Here is a 16,708-nt window from a genome sequence, read left to right as displayed (position 1 = left end):
TTCCGTTAATCTATCCTCAATGTATTTACATATAATTCTTACACAACATTTTGCCGAATACCATCCTGCTAAAAACTGTTCATTTGTAAAGATTTACAACGCCGGAAATATGTGACTATTTTCCGATCGTCCGTGAGAAAATAAAATTGGCCATGTTATCAGAGTTCCGGACGGGAAAGCCGATATCTTTGATAGATTTTTATAACGTTAATCTGATACGGCCCAGAGGTATTATAAAACTTGTTCACCATCAAAGAAATGTGGAAGATTTCTATATCTTTCTCTTCAAAGAATAAATCTATTATTCGTATAGATTTACGTGTACATGGATTTTGAAATCTCGCCTGGAGAGGTATATCATTTTTATCCATATGACGTTCTCACTTGTGGCATCGGTGCATCATCCTCCACGATGTTTTATCAAATAACTACAAAAAGAGCATTATGAACACATAGGAGAAGTTTGATCGAGTATAAATACTCGTAACTGATCAGTTTATAATGTGACGAAGATATTTTAAGATATACAACGCAGGAACTGCTGAAATGACTAGGGGCATTATCGTTGCTATGGGAACCGTTTCCGGTTTATTCGCAAAACAAAAGACAATTTATATCAAAAAGATTTATTTTATAATTATGCATATCAATAAAGATATTAAACGATATTAAACGTATGAAAATAGTTTACAGTACCATTTACAACAGTAAGGAGATGTGTACAACAGTGAAAATACTGTCCTTTGGGGACCACAAGTTCACCAACACGCTCTCTCACATTTCTCTCACGCGCATGCGCCAGTAATAAACATACACATTCATTTGCTCATTTGCTCTGTACCAACATTTGTAACACGAACACTCACGTACATGGTGAACAAGATATTCAACAATCATGTCTTTTTCACATCATAACAAGTATCATTGTGACGTCATCATTACATAAAATCACTATCATTCAATGCTATTTACAATAATGGTATATTTTGTTTCATAATGATACATGTATCCCTGTTTGTCTATAGCACTTGACAAGGACTTAAAATGTTCAATGGTTATTCGTACTTCTCTAATATCGGCGATCCATCAATACATAACTTAATAGTGCATTGAAGAGATTTAGCACTCAAAAACAATTGAAAATCAATTAAAATGTTATTAATAAATAAATGGTTTTACACACGGCTTTTTGAGTGTCAGTTTTAAAAGAACAAAAAAATAAACAAGAGTATTTTGACAGCTATGATATCTCTTGGTTGATGGTCATATATCCCTGATACGGTTTAACTGAAATAGGCATCATCGCATGGCAGACATAACAATCTTATAAACTCTAAATGTTTATGTAAGCTATCTTATCAATCACAGGTTTTGCAGCAATTCAAATAAAAAAAAACATTGTAGCTAATATAGTATACATAAGTATGTATCATCAAATCCCAATAATGTTTTAAAAGCTATTGTCTTGTTTATATTGTACAACTAGCTCAACATAGCTATTCATAGACCGCTTGTTTAAATGTTGTTATTAAGACTGGATCAAGACAAATATCCTTGACGATATGCTAACACTTGAGCCAGTTGACCTTTGCTGATGATCTTGATACTGTCAATGAGAAGTTACTCCTCTTTATCGCGCACGATATTTTCGATGATAATGTCAATGAGACGGAATCAGTAGGGATGATTACTGTGTTGCTAAGAATACCTTTCACTTGCCGATCCGCATCACGTGACATTATCAGCACGTGAATCTCCAGGCAGGTATGTCTTTAACACTCCAGGAAGACGGCGTATAGACACAAAGTTCTTTCTGAATCATGTGCCGCTAGATATTTTTGGCGCTACAAGAGTTTTCGAATGCTGCTGAGAGTTTCGGCATTTTCTTCCTATCGTACTTTCAACTTTTAAAGGTCTAGGAATATTATTCACAAATAACTACTATTGTATAATGACAGATAATATTTCAATTTTGATAAGGCACTATTAGTTTTCAACGATGTCCATTACTTTCCAATTTGTCTGTTCTAACAAGCAGTATGATACCAAAACTACCAAATAATATAACATTTTAACGATTGGATGAAATGTTAAACTCGTTGTTTGTTTGGAAGGGGCGGCGTTATTGCATTGTGTGATAGCACCCGTATTTCATTTCTTCCTCTTTTGTATTGTTAAAATGATTTCTATTATTGACCACATGCAAGACACACTTAAGCACCGCCAATAGCTTTCCCTATCTTCATGCGCACATCATAACCGGAAGTCTTTATTCATGAAACCTGACATACTTCCGGAATACCAATGATGCAGTTGTTGTAGGAGACCATACGGTGGATACGATATTATAAATCCTATAGATTTCTCTGTATCTCAATGTCTTCTTCACTTTATGAAATTGTCAGAATTGAGATCCAGGCTGTTTTATAACAAGTATCAGGAATTTCTAATACCTTGTCAGCAACATCCGTATTACTCAGTCGTAACACAATTGAATAAAAGTAAAACTACATTTTCGTGCTTGATACATTTGGCTATATCTGAGCAATTGTGTAGTTATCACTGTCTTGTGTTTGAAGTCCATGATTTATTTCCTGACCAAATTGCGCGTATGGGCTTCCATAAGTCTGTTTTTCCCCTCCCAATGATCCGCCCGCAAGGTTAGCCCCACCCACTCCCACACCCCCTCCGCCTAGTCATTGCTGCATTTGATGCGCGTAGGGATTATGTTGCATAACATTATTGTATTCTTGCGCCTTGAGTCGAAGACAAGCGATGCTAGAGCCGATGTTTGGGGGAGGAGGTGTGTACGAATGGTTGGCCAAGGCACAACTGTTTGTTGTCGTTGAGGGACTGTACGCAGGAGGGGCGTACCACGACAAGTTGTCATTGTTCATTGATGATGGGCGGGGCGTGATGGGTTGTTCAATTGGTGTGTTCTCTGGCCGTCCGTAAAGGTTTCCGCGTTGAGCCATCATATTTCGTTCGTTCCGTCGGAATTTTGCTCTTCTGTTTTGGAACCATACCTGAAAATGAAAACAGAAATATTTTCTTAAAATATGTTAAAATTGCACAAGGATGACATTTTAATGATCAATTCTTTTTGTGTTGATTTAATTTATACGTGCGTCTAATGCAATTAACACTGTTTCGGAGGATTGAACTTAACTATTTTTGTCGGTGTTCTCTACCATAACATTTTAAAAAGACAGCCTTCCAATATGATAGAATACGACAGCTTTCAACAGAGAACAGTAACAAAGAAATGGAATACGATAGCTTTCAACAGAGAACAGTAACAAAGAACTTTTTTACGTTCAGCTGTGGGGAATTGCTAAAAGGTATTTTTCCTAAAAAGATTTCGTGTTTTGGATAAAAGATGAGATATCTTTCGTTATACGTTATACCCACGAGAAAAGACCCCCCATACCTGAGACTACAGGTGAGACAGATACTACTAATGAGACAGACATACCTGAGACTACAGGTGAGACAGATACTACTAATGAGACAGACGTACCTGAGACTACGGGTGAGACAGATACTACTAATGAGACAGACGTACCTGAGACTACAGGTGAGACAGATACTACTGATGAGACAGACGTACCTGAGACTACAGGTGAGACATATACCTGAGACTACAGGTGAGACAGATACTACTAATGAGACAGACGTACCTGAGACTACAGGTGAGACAGATACTACTAATGAGACAGACGTACCTGTACTCTAGCTTCACTGAGATTGACCCTCCTCGCCAGTTCTTCCCTAACGAAGGCGTCTGGGTAGTGTGTTCTCTCAAACACTCGCTCTAATGCTGCTAGCTGTGTACTGTTGAACGTTGTTCTGTTTCGTCGCTGTTTTCGTCGTCTTTTGCCATCCTTGTCATCTTTGTCATCGTCATTGCCTACAAAGATAATAAAAAGGATTATGTTAATTAAATGTTTCATCATACAATCTTCATAATGGTATCATACCAAGATCAAAGCATGCACTTCGCATGGTTTACACTCGCTTTCTTATATCAACTGCCGGTTATGCTGAATAGTGATCAGTTGCGACAGACTAGATGAAGGTCAATGCCGATGACAGCATTGTAAAATATTAAGTGAAATGACAGCATTCGTCTGCAGTCAGTATTAGAACTTATTTAGAAAGTTTATTCTTTAAATTAAGATACAAAACGTCATCCAATCAATATTATCTCCGGATCGAAATTGATCGCTTCTCAAAACCGGCCAAATACTCATGTACCGTGCATGTTCGTTTAAGAGAAGGTCAACCATATTGAAAATATAAAAATACCATTGCAGAATTTAATAGATATTTTATTTCTTTTGAAAATATCCACACATGTTTTTGAAGTATTGACTGTATCTACAATGGAGTTGGTGTATTTTGTCTTGGCCCATGGTATGTTTATATGCTGTAGATCTGTATTGAGAGCTTGTTGCCCTATATTTACCGTACACCAATAACATTATTGTGCCAAATCTGTTGGAGCTCTGACAAACAACGCTATAGAGGAAGACTGTTTACGACGCCGACTACGACATTTGTACATAGCCCCATTAGAGTGAGGCAAATGTTGATAGTTATAGGCAAACAACACTATAGGCTGAATAATTATTATATTTCCACTCCTTTCTTCTCTCTCTCAATCATTCCTCCTCCTCCTCTCTTCCTCCTCACTACCACCATCATCGTCATAACCACTCGTCATCACCATTACCACCACCAAAATCATCATCATCATCAGCAGCAGCAGCAGCAGTAGCATCATCATCATCATCATCATCATCACCATCATCATCATCATCATCATCATATCATCATCATCATCTCTAGTGTCATAACTACTGTTTACATGTATATATAACCTGGCGGGGCAACGTTCAGTTGGCCAATAAGAATAGGCTTTAGTGACAACCAATTTCTTTACGAGTAAATGTAAATTATGTCTGTATGAAATAACATTAGCATGTTGCTAGTTTCGCGGCCAATTACCTTAATGTTCCCATTCGGAGTACTGGTTATACATTTTAATGGGTATTAATAGTATATAGCATGTCTTTTATGATATCCTGATTTATACCTAAAGTACAAAACCAGGAAACCGCTCGAGATGGCACTGCATGGTGTTCCTCTGCTATTTTAAGCAGACCATGCAAGAGATACATCGGACAATATCAATTTTAAGATGAGGTGGCAATGTTTCAAAGTAGGAAATGTAGCTACGACTAATGCTTGTATGGTACCAACCCCTTCCTCTTAACACCTGGTAGTGGCATACAACGTTTGTACGATAAAGGTCGTCCTGTGGGTACACTACACGGACGCTGTATGTATTTGTAGTAGTGTACCAAGTTGTATGCCCTTCACTACCCCAAAAAGCCTTGTACACAATCTCAAATCATTTCGTCCCTAAGATAGAAGGGTAAAATGCTGGAGTGTTATGATGGCGTGTGTAAGGCTTAGTTGATGGTAGGAACTACCTTTAAGTTACTTACATAGAACACATGTGCATATCATAACTTATCTACTTAACCTTCCTATACACTTCTCTTTCATCCATGACGGTTGGGCCTTACTGGTCCGTCTTGTTGGGCAAATTAAAACGTAAAAATGACATGAGAGGAATAGAGAGTGGCGCCATCTTACGGCGATGAGTAGAAGAGAGAAACTTTCCTGTTTCCGTAACCTCTCGACTTGACTTATCGTTGTAGAGAGGAAAAATCAAATGACAGTTCCTGTATAAGTGGTAATGGTGATTTACCGGACCTCAAACACTTAATAGCAATGTTCACGCTAAATTTATCATCAAACTCAAATCGTTCATATTCAAACGCAGTCCGTTTTCCGAAGACTTCAAAGAAACCTCTTGAAGAGGTTTTCAGCTTGTTGAAAACATTATCAAAATATTGTCCCTTTTTTTAGAAACCGAATATTTCCATAACATCAAAAAACATGTATAACGATATTAGCACCTCATGATTCTTATGATAGTATTGTTATTTATTGAATTTCATAACATAACATATTTATTTTATTCAAAACATTTCCGAACTGGGTTTTGAAACATTTAAACTATTTGATTAAAAGGGAACCGGCACTTGAAATTTCTAAGCCGAGAGAGTGGATGGCCACTTGATTGAAACTATGTCTAGATAATAAATTGTGAAATTATTTACATGGAAATGTTAAGCATTTGAATCCGAGAACATTTTAATAAGTGCACTTCAAAATGACTGAAGTTAAATAGCATTTTCCTCGTCGAAAGCGAGACAGTCAAGTAGAAAACTCTAAAGTATTTGGTATATGGACACATTACAAACACAGACACATATATATATATATATATATATAAATATATGCAAATAGACAGTATCAATATATGATATCAACGTGCACTCGAAGACTTTGATGGGGGATTCTATAACGGTGAACATAAGATACGACATCAAAGACATCACCTGATTCACTGCAGTGGTGCACGAAATACACGTGCGTGCATGCTTGATACATCGGCAAATCTTCAGACACATACAAAACTGGCACATGTATGATATACGGAACAAGAGCGGAATTCCTCATGTAGTATATATATAAAGATAGATAGATGTAGACGAAGATTCATAAAAGCATTGTCAACTTTATGTCATAATATCAACTAATTTTATAACTTAATAATTAACAATTGTTTGCTTTATTCGCTTTTATTAATTTCAAATAACACGAGCATATCAAAATGTGTCTTGAAGTGGTTATATCTTACAATTTTTTTTTATTTGATATTTAAAACGACAAGAAACGTCCTCTATTCGACAATATAAGAATAATATATGTCACAAAGTTGACAATGCTAACGATTAAATCCGCTAGACATTACAAAGATTCTCCTGTTCTGACAGTACAATGACTATCACACACAATACAAGTGCCATCTGCGATATAAAAGCAAAGGAGTGATGCTTGTTTGTCCCTTTGATTAAAGTATTACGAGGCAATGAGGAAAGACCTGCTGTATGAACCTGTATGTGTCAGTGACTGGTGCCTTCTCAGTTACTGTGTCAACGGGGGATATGTTATATATAAATATATATTATATATACATAGTGTACTATCTTCAAAACTAGGTTTCTTCTCCTACAGAATATGCCCAGACATGTTGGTTAAAACCGAGAAATAGACGTATACGTAAAATCAAGTTTCTTTTGTTTCGCCATCATTAGCTCTCAACTTCAGGAACTTTCAAACAACTATGAGCATCTGTTTGCTGGAATCGGCTGAAACTGTAGGGTGGTCGGTATACACCACGCGCATTTTCAGTCGTCAAATAAACTTTCTTTTACAAAAATAAAGCCAAGCAGTAACCACAAATCACGGGTACATAACACTAAAGTATCTCTATGGCACGGATAGGAAAGCTTCTGGTCTGCAGAGGGTGCTTTCTCCTGGCCGAGGAACCTTATGGACGTGTAAAACACATTCTCCAATAGGCCAAGATAGACTGGGCTGTCAAACGCAAGACACAGTGGAGGATCGGAGATTTATCCTCGTGCCACTAAGGCACGTGAAAATCCGCTTTGATAGGTACACAAGCGGCCCTACCATTTCTCTCTCTCTCTCTCTCTGTTTGCCATCGTTAGAGATAGAGAAAAGAACATGTGTTACCGAGGCTCAATTCACAGTTCTAGGGCCAACATCAATCAGGTCGGAATAAATCTCAGTTTTCCAAATTGACATCGATATATATTTCTGCACTAACATCCGGGGACTCCAGTAACAAGTTTATGTGTTAAGTAATTCTCTTATCTCGGACCAAATGATAATAAAAGCGCTTAGCCCCTCTAGTGAGGCAATTCACTGACAGTGTCTTTAGGCGCTTGATACGACTACGGCAAATTTAAAGCAACTTTTATAAACGTGTTACATTTTTTGTTTACATTCGGGTAACACAAATACACTGTCTTTATGTATCAACCATAAAGATGTCTTGTTTACAGATATCCGACTATTACTGAGGGAAAAGCATCACGTGATTATTAATCGACATCATATAAACGCTAACAGACTCAACTGAAAGCTGAGATCCGTAATATTCAATTGCATCAGTATCACATCAACGCTTATACAAGACATTTATTGCTGAAGTGTAATTAAACAATACCACGTGACCGCTAGGTGAAATACGACTTGCTCTTGGCTAGAGTTAAGTATTGTAGGGGGAAAAAAGCCTGGTTGATCATCAAAATATACCGCATTAAAACAAGATTGATCGCCTAGCCTGACTAATCCGTCGAGTTTATTTATATAAATCCAACCTTCAGCGTTCAGAATAAGTCAGCTGTTAAAATGAAATAGCAATTATTTCAGATGCTAAATGTTTTTTTAATATAAAATTGAAAGTGGTCGCAATATATGAAGAAGTTCCATACAATAAAATGTTATGGTATATCCAGCAAAAAGGTTATATTGATTTAAACATCAATGCTGACGGGATATTGACAAAATAACAAAACCGCCGGTAAGGTCAGTGGCAAAGGCCAAATACAATATATATGTGTATGTAAGGTATGTACTGAGCCACCAGTTGCATCAACTGATTATTTATTTATTCTATATTTTATATTGATTATTCATTTGTTACATGCAATATCTTGTCACATAATTAGAATCAGCAAATACTTCTTATCTACATAAATGTTGGTATACTCATGTGATTTTAAGACACTTTGGTCTCCTGACGGTGCCGTAACAAATATATTACTTTCATTCGCTAAGTGAGTTTCATAGTATATGATAATTCCTCTCACACTTTGTTCCACCCGTTATGAAATACATAAATAACTCATACCAATTCTTGTGAAATCTCTCATACATCTACAAAAGACATTTTGCCCGGAAAAGAGCTACTTACATTTAACCCGCTCTTACAAAATGAGGTAGGCGCAAAACAAAAACAAACAAAAAAGACAAAACTTATGGTAAATGTTATTTACTTATTGGTAAATTTCACAGATATGGACATTTATCGAAATTCTAACTTGTCTTAGTTACAAATTTTACAAAAAAAAAATGCAAAATGTAATACCGGAAAACAATAATTCTTCATTCAAAGTGCAACGACCCGTTCCTGTATGAGAAAATATAGGCAATGTAATTCACTGCACCATTTAAAACAAATGTTACCGAAAAAAATATGTCGAGTTGGACAACGGGATACCGCCTATCAAAGGAGTCGAAACGTGAAAACCACGGGCTAAATCAGTAGAGATATTACATCACATTCTCCACAATCATAAATTAAAACCATCAACGCCAAACTCTGACGTGGAAAGTTACGTAACATGTTCACGAATCCATAAAATGAAATTGATGCTAGGATTTGAATGTTTATGTATAGAAATAAGGTATATTTGAAAGGCGTTTAGTTTAGTTATGGCTATGTTGTCTGATATGCAATGATAAATCACAGCCATTAATGACAAACTTTGACATTGGATACTGGTTAACATAAAATTAAATAATAACCCTTTTTTTCTCAGATTTCACCGAACAATGTCTTGTATGTTGAATATGGAAGAAATACAATTTACTTTTCTTATTTAATTTATAAGCGTAATAAAAGTGTATAAGTTTTCATTTTTCGTATCAAAATTGTAAGGGAGTAATAAAGGTCCGCGTGGGGTCATCTCCAGATAGTCATGGTGCGTGATTTCCTAGCATTCATTTCCCATATTGCTCATGCGCAGAGCAAGATTCGCTTGGCACCCCGCCACGAATTTACAACGTTTTAAATTAACCACAAACTGCATTTATGCTTCCGATATCCGTTTTTTTTTAGTTTACTCATATCAAAATCACGAATTTAATAGTATTCAAAACGTTGTCCTCGCAGTAACGTAAGCACGGTGTCTTGATTGGAGAGGGAGTTCTCAAGACTTGCCTCTTCTGAAAACGACATGGATGCGCGGCGCAGACAGTGTGTCTCCAGCTCCGAGATACCGCGTAAACCCAGCGATTCCTTCCTTCTCAAATATCCAGGGAGGGGGCCGTAGATCAGTTTTAGAGGGGTTCTCGATAGGCCCCTTTCAGGAATGGCCGATATGCACACTTTATCATAATTATCCATAAAATTGCAATTTAACTTTTAATCGATATAACTTGATAATTCAAACACGACCAAAAACGCGTTTGCTCTAAGTTGTTGCTTCATTAAAAGTTTTGTCAGTTATCATGAAACTATCAAATACTATTCAGTTTGTTTTATTTTGAAATACCTATATTTTACAAAAAATGGGGAAAAAAAGTTGAAATCCTTTATCAACGTAAGAGATATTGGTCATAAAAGCCACGGCAGCGAAATTGCTCTCGATGTAACATCACTGGAATCGGTAGATAAGATTAAAGTAAAATTTAAATTTCTTGTCTGATAACTTATACAAAAATACTGAAATGTGAGCATGTTTTAATCTGTCCCAGAATTAAATTTCAAATAAATAGTCAATCTGGCGAAAGTCACTAAACATCAAATGCATTTCAGTTTCATTAGAAGTGTGTTGAATGTTGGGTTTTAATTGAATAATAAATGATGTTCATTCCATCATGTATATTTCAGTGCTTTGTGCATCATTTATACTTATCCCTCACTCACCAGCATACACATGTGGTACGCTTGTTTGATGAATGGGGATTTTCTCCTCGGGAATTCACGGACAAACAGCCAAAGAAAACAGTTATTCATTATACTGACATAAGAATATGCGGCGTGATGATAGCCGGCCTTAGGGGAGTCTACCAGACCCCCAGGGGCACAATTCTACGGTAACTTTACCCCATTGTTTAGAATTAGCCACCCTTGGAGTGACCTATCTGGGCATTCCGGCCAACCCAGCCGTCCATCACTGACCAGACATACTGGTCAAGATGCTGAGTCATGAAATAAATGACAAGCTTCGCCACATCAGAATAAGAATTCAATTTAATTTAACCTATTTGGTGAGTTATAGAATCTCATTTCATTTAGATTTATATTTCAAATGAAAAATACAATACAGTTACATGTATATTGATAATTTTGTAAGCCAAACCCCCAAACCAGTTACCTTGGGCTTCTGATAAGCTGACAATACTTTATCTCCTCGGAGTGGAGGATGACCGGTTGGGGTGAGTAGCACAATACCGGCATCTTGCATATCGTAAATATTGACACAGATACGGCCGAGGGTATTCGCCATTGTGCCAACACCTTCCCAGATTTGGCCCATCGGCGAGGATTGATGAGCATGAAATGCATCTGTGCTATGGTAATGTACATCCTTTACAATATAAAAATGTTTCGAAAACAAACACATAAACATCTTTGTATGTGAAGAAATTTATTTTCATTGGAGATTCTTTAGCACTTAGTTCGTCAAGATTAATCCAGGTATGAACCCTATATCCTAAAACCATACACAATCTTTATTGTTTCCCTTGAAGCAATCCGTTTGTTAACAATTGACAAACAATTTGCCACCAATTAACACTCCCTGTTAATTACTCCTCAAGGGTTAATTATTTCCCATGTTCACCTCACAAGAGAGCCGTAATTGTACATGTATAATGTCTCTGGAAATATACGCCTATTGCCGTGACCCTATCGTCTGACAGTGAGAGGGCGGGAGTTTCAGGGTAGGGGGAGGGGGTTAGGTTGTACATACAGAGTGAGGAAGGGAGAGGTTTGAGTTTCGGTCATCCCTGCTGCTGTATATATGATAACACACCGTATACTTCCATCTGCGATCAGCAGAATTTTACATACAGGTCTGTTTTCCGTGTAATAATAAATAAGGCACTCCCACATTGAAACCTGTATACGGTATGGTCCGAGGCTGGGACTTGTCAGTACTGGACATCTTAAAACACTTTTAAAAATACCTTAACGAAACAATATATAATATAAAATAATAAAGTTCATTGTCCTGGATCATTTTGTCTCCATAGAGTTACTTTTGTCTCCTAACGCTTGTTAAGAGAACAAAATAATCATCTTTTGAAGGATAACCTAAATCTTTTATGATTAGCGTTGTACTTCCTTCGAAAGAATTCACTAGAAGAAAATACAGCTAAAGATGATCATTTCGGGAAAATTCAATCTGACGTTTCCATCTAAGCCTGTAACTGATGATATATATTTTATGTATTATTCATTCCTCCGAACTAAAGGAATAAATTTGAAATCTGCAGTTTAAAAAAAAATCTTAACTATATAGGTCAATTTTTTTTATGTTTTTATGCCCATTTTCCGTACTTTGGCATCCACGTTTTCGAATGTAATTGCAAAAACTAACAATTTATATCAACCTGTGTTCCAGACAGATTTTCATTGCATGTTTGAATATTTACGGTTTATGAAACAATCATGGGTTATCTGTTTTTCGTCAGCGTTACGTCATTTAGTTTTGATTGTCTATTTCTGACCCATATAACTCTTCGTAAAGCGACTATCATATATAAACCGCAGATAGACCTTATGCCTTTTTCACAGGAATAAAATTTCACATATGTACTGGCGGAAAATTTCACACAAAAGCAGAGTTTCTCTAACAGGCTAGCTGGCTCTAATGACTGATGATGGTATGGCGGGGAAGAAACTGTTACCAACATGTGCAGAGAAAACAAACAAATGTTCTACATAAAAACTCGTAAACCTCCACTGCAGGTACAGTACATAAAAGTGAGAGTTGGAAAACCTGCGAACTGCAGGTATTTCACATTAAAGCTACGCTGGATAGCTTATACCGTACACAGAACATTTCATTGGGTCATCTCTTACTGTTTTATTTCAGCAAAATATTAATAATGCGCCTGTCAGAAGGCTTGCTTCCTCTGTTGGAGGGACGTTGTTCCTGTCTTCCTGGCTGAGTCTTTGTTGTTGCAGCGCCAGAGGGAGCAATATGGATCCTCCACGCCGCGAGAGTGCCAAGGAGCGCTCCCGCTGTGACGGAAATGAACGACTACGTTACTCACGTAATGATTGCTAATAATGGTGCTATGATGCGGAATGGCGAACATCCCACACCGCTGTGCCCCGAGAAAAAAAAACCCCGATCTCTATTCCCATGTTCATTGTCACGACATGATACGACCGCAGTAGAAAAAACTTCCACGTACAGAAAAGGTGTTACGTTAAGACCACGCGTGAAATAGACTTTTAGTGACGAAAACCGAAAAAGATACGAAACTAACAGTGCTGTTAATTGGCGCGCGTCTCCAATACATAGGGAGGGGTTATTATTTTTAAATGAAATGGAATGTACTTGAGAGCTTCTGGAATTTCTACACATATATATACTAATTGTTTCCAATGGTCGCATGTTGTTAAACTTAATGTTGCCTTCACTATCAATTGTTTTGTTTATTTAAACGTGTGTCGCCGTGAAAGCTGGAAGGATGTGGCGGTGGTCGTTTATGATGTTTAATGACTTACGAGACGCTCAAAATACGCAAGATATCAAGAGAAAAAAACAGCCTTGGTAAATGAATTATTCTATGATTCCCAAACATGTGAAACTCTTGTAAAATATTAGAATAGTCTTGGAAATTTGGCTTAACTTTCATTTTAGAAAGCAGCATATATTCGCCATGACTGCTGGAAGATACTTACTTATAATTCAAAATGTGAGAAGCTGGCTATAAATTTACAATGTATATCTGTATTAGAAATACCTAGTTACTGATCATCAATGTAGGAAAAGTATTCATTTACTGTTTTGATCAATATCTTGTTTTATCAAATTATTTAATGCTATTGCCATTGTGTCTTTACACACGTGCGTACACATACAAATGTATACAATATAATGAAGACGTTCCATTCTTATCTAAAGTATATATTGTAACATATATTGATTTTGAAATCGTGAACTCTATCTTATTTTATTGATATGTATGGGACAGATATGCCTGTACTTAACGTTCTACCAGAAACCATTTCAATATAAAACTTTTACTGTATGGTTGGTAATGACTCACCGATGTTGACGTCATACCGTTAGTCTGAAAATTAATATTCGCGAGGGATTCAATTTCGCTATATTCATAAAAATATATCGCGAAATTGAATACACAGTGAATTTCAATATATTCATAATGGAAAAGAAGTGTTTGTTGCAATATTTACAAGGCATGAATGCGCGAAATTTATTACCCGCGAACTATGTCCGATTGGAACAACCGCGAAATATAAGCCTCGTGAAAATTAACAGCTATATAGTATATAGTGTAACTACGTAACGTATTAACGACACCTACACACCACATGAGGAGACAATGGGTTTCAGTTTGTATTACGTGTGATGTCTCTTTCTGGATACAGATCAATGTGAAGGTCATTGATCTCGCGGCAATAGGAGCACGTGTTCTCATTGTCAAACGTTTATTGTGATACTAGAGTAGGTCGGTCTTATGAATAGTACACAAAAGTGATTGTTACATCGACTTACAGTGCTTACGTTTCATTAAAACCAATTCACGGGGACTTGGAACAAATTATCAACCTAAGGCCCGTGTATTATGTATTACGATATATAAAATGCATAAATGTGAATTGTGGGTTGGGTGTTTGTGCGAAGTCCCTGTGAACCAATTAGTTTAATACACAGCGAGATAGTAATACTCAAGTTTGCGATAGAAAAAGAAAGTGTATTTCAATGTCTGGAAGCATTTCATAATAAATTGGCTTCACATATTGGCCAGAGACGTCATACAATGTCTAGCTAGAACTAAATAGTATCTTGACGCAAGTATTCGCCGATTCTTTTTCTCAATCGGAAATAAACTAGAAAGTAATACGCACGCTTTTCTGGTAGGATTGGATTCCTGAACTCATTTTGTCATTAAACCTGCTCACTTTTCAATTTTTCAAAAGACAATCGGTGGTTTGAAATTAACTGCTAATTTAGATAAACATAACAATTGGGCGCCTCCACATGTTAAAGGACAGTATTATATGTGTAATAACAAAAAGGCAATGAACTATATGACATATTTACGACACTATATTAAATTACATGTGTTTACATGAAGGGACAGCTCTAGAACTAATGCAATTTTAGTACATATTTCTATCAATTGTATCTTATGTACACGAGCTCGGTTTTATGTTAATAATGATGTTTCATCATATCATACTACTTGTAACAGAGAGAAGACAAAACGAGGGATAGCGAGGAGAGAGAGAAGACAAGCGATAGATGGAGTAGAGAGGATAAAAACATCTGTCCTCTGTAGCACCAATATCGAGAGTTATTCAAGGTATCGGAGGCGTTTGTTTGGGAGGGGGTAACTTATAGGGGAGGTAGAGAAGGAACGGCACGGTGTATCAGAAGATCCGCCAGTGATAATGTTTAAACAGCGGGGATCTAAACGCGCTCTGACATTAGTGGGGGTAGTATGAAGAAGAAGGGCATTTACTATCGTAAATCGCCGTACAGACATTTTTGTGAGCTTTACTACTCAAATCTCTGTCTGTTTGCCTCTGTGTGGGGAACAGTTTCACTGTATAGGACGGCAGTGTACTATGTCATGTCATGACGTCACACCACGCTTTATGTTTACTCTACGTCTTCAAGGTTGAAAAAATCTCAGGATTATAAAGCAAAACAAGAAAATTACGACATGGAAATACATTTTCTGACTTTATGGTCCCTCCCTAAAATGCTCTTGAAAGGGTCCATAATGTACCGTATACATTAAGCCGATTATCAGCCTAAGCTGTTCACATTGTTTTCAGAGTTGCTTCATGTTTTTTGCTTCACGATTCTAGATGGTATGACACTTGTTATCTCTCTATAGCTTAAACAAAATAGGTAAATAACACATTTCAGATTTCTATTTTTAAAATGAATTAATTTGACGATTATTAACTTCGAAGACTTCATTTTTAATGTCAGTTTTAATTAGACTTCATAGCATTATATAGACTCCTCTTGGAGTAAATTCGTTAAACTCTGGTGTGAAAAACGTACAATATTTAAGATATATAGATTCAAAATTGATTTTCTTTTTAAAAGGAAATTATGCAAATTTTTTTTAGAAAATCTATTGCGGCACATGACTGGTATTTTGGAAAGTGACTTAGATCTATACTTCTAAATTTCAATAAACGTCTTAGCGGATATTTAGTTTACATATATCTGACAAAATTGCCATAAGTTAAGTACATGTATACTGTCTTTAGATGTATGCCACATACATCACATGTCGTGAATCAAGTTCGTTAGTCTAATTGTGAAATGAGGATCTGCCTCTAATTTACATTTTAAAGGATGTAGGATGGATGGGGCTGCTTTCCCATCAGTGTCTGAAAACAAGTCCCATTTATCTCTATACTGAAGCTGTCAGAAACACCATAAGTTGGTCAGTATGACATTGTATTTGACGGAGTCAGGCTCTAAACGTTTGTATGACCACTGACCCATTCACTAATGATTTTTACAGCCACCGCCCACTGACCATTTGAGCACCATGTTCTCGTGAGAGTTTAGGGAATCTCCTCCTTCGAACAATATGGTATACAAATGCCCCCAACAAACCAGCATGGATCTAGTGTACCCTGACGGCTAATATTTCCTGTCTGAGTACATCGATTTCTGATAAAACCCCACCACCGAAACCAGTACATAGTTTTCACTCAACCAACAACGAGCGGAACTCTCTA

General features: G+C 36.7%; 1 protein-coding gene across 1 annotated transcript in view; it reads right to left on the bottom strand.

Annotated features, from left to right (window-relative positions):
* Positions 1-610: 610 nt before the first annotated feature.
* The window catches only part of LOC117322011 (paired mesoderm homeobox protein 2-like), a 29,467-nt gene continuing 13,369 nt past the window's right edge, over positions 611-16,708 (bottom strand). The window contains exons 2-3 of the mRNA XM_033876709.1: positions 3,726-3,910; positions 611-3,026 (exon numbers count right to left, since the gene is read on the bottom strand). Coding sequence (XP_033732600.1) covers positions 2,697-3,026; positions 3,726-3,910 — 515 coding nt within the window. The 3' untranslated portion in view covers positions 611-2,696. The remainder of the gene's footprint in view (positions 3,027-3,725; positions 3,911-16,708) is intronic.

The sequence above is a fragment of the Pecten maximus genome, chromosome 2, assembly GCF_902652985.1.
Source record: "Pecten maximus chromosome 2, xPecMax1.1, whole genome shotgun sequence".
Classification (NCBI taxonomy): Eukaryota; Metazoa; Mollusca; class Bivalvia; order Pectinida; family Pectinidae; genus Pecten; species Pecten maximus.
Note: the sequence above shows the minus strand (reverse complement) of the source record. Positions and strands in the feature narration are given on the sequence as shown.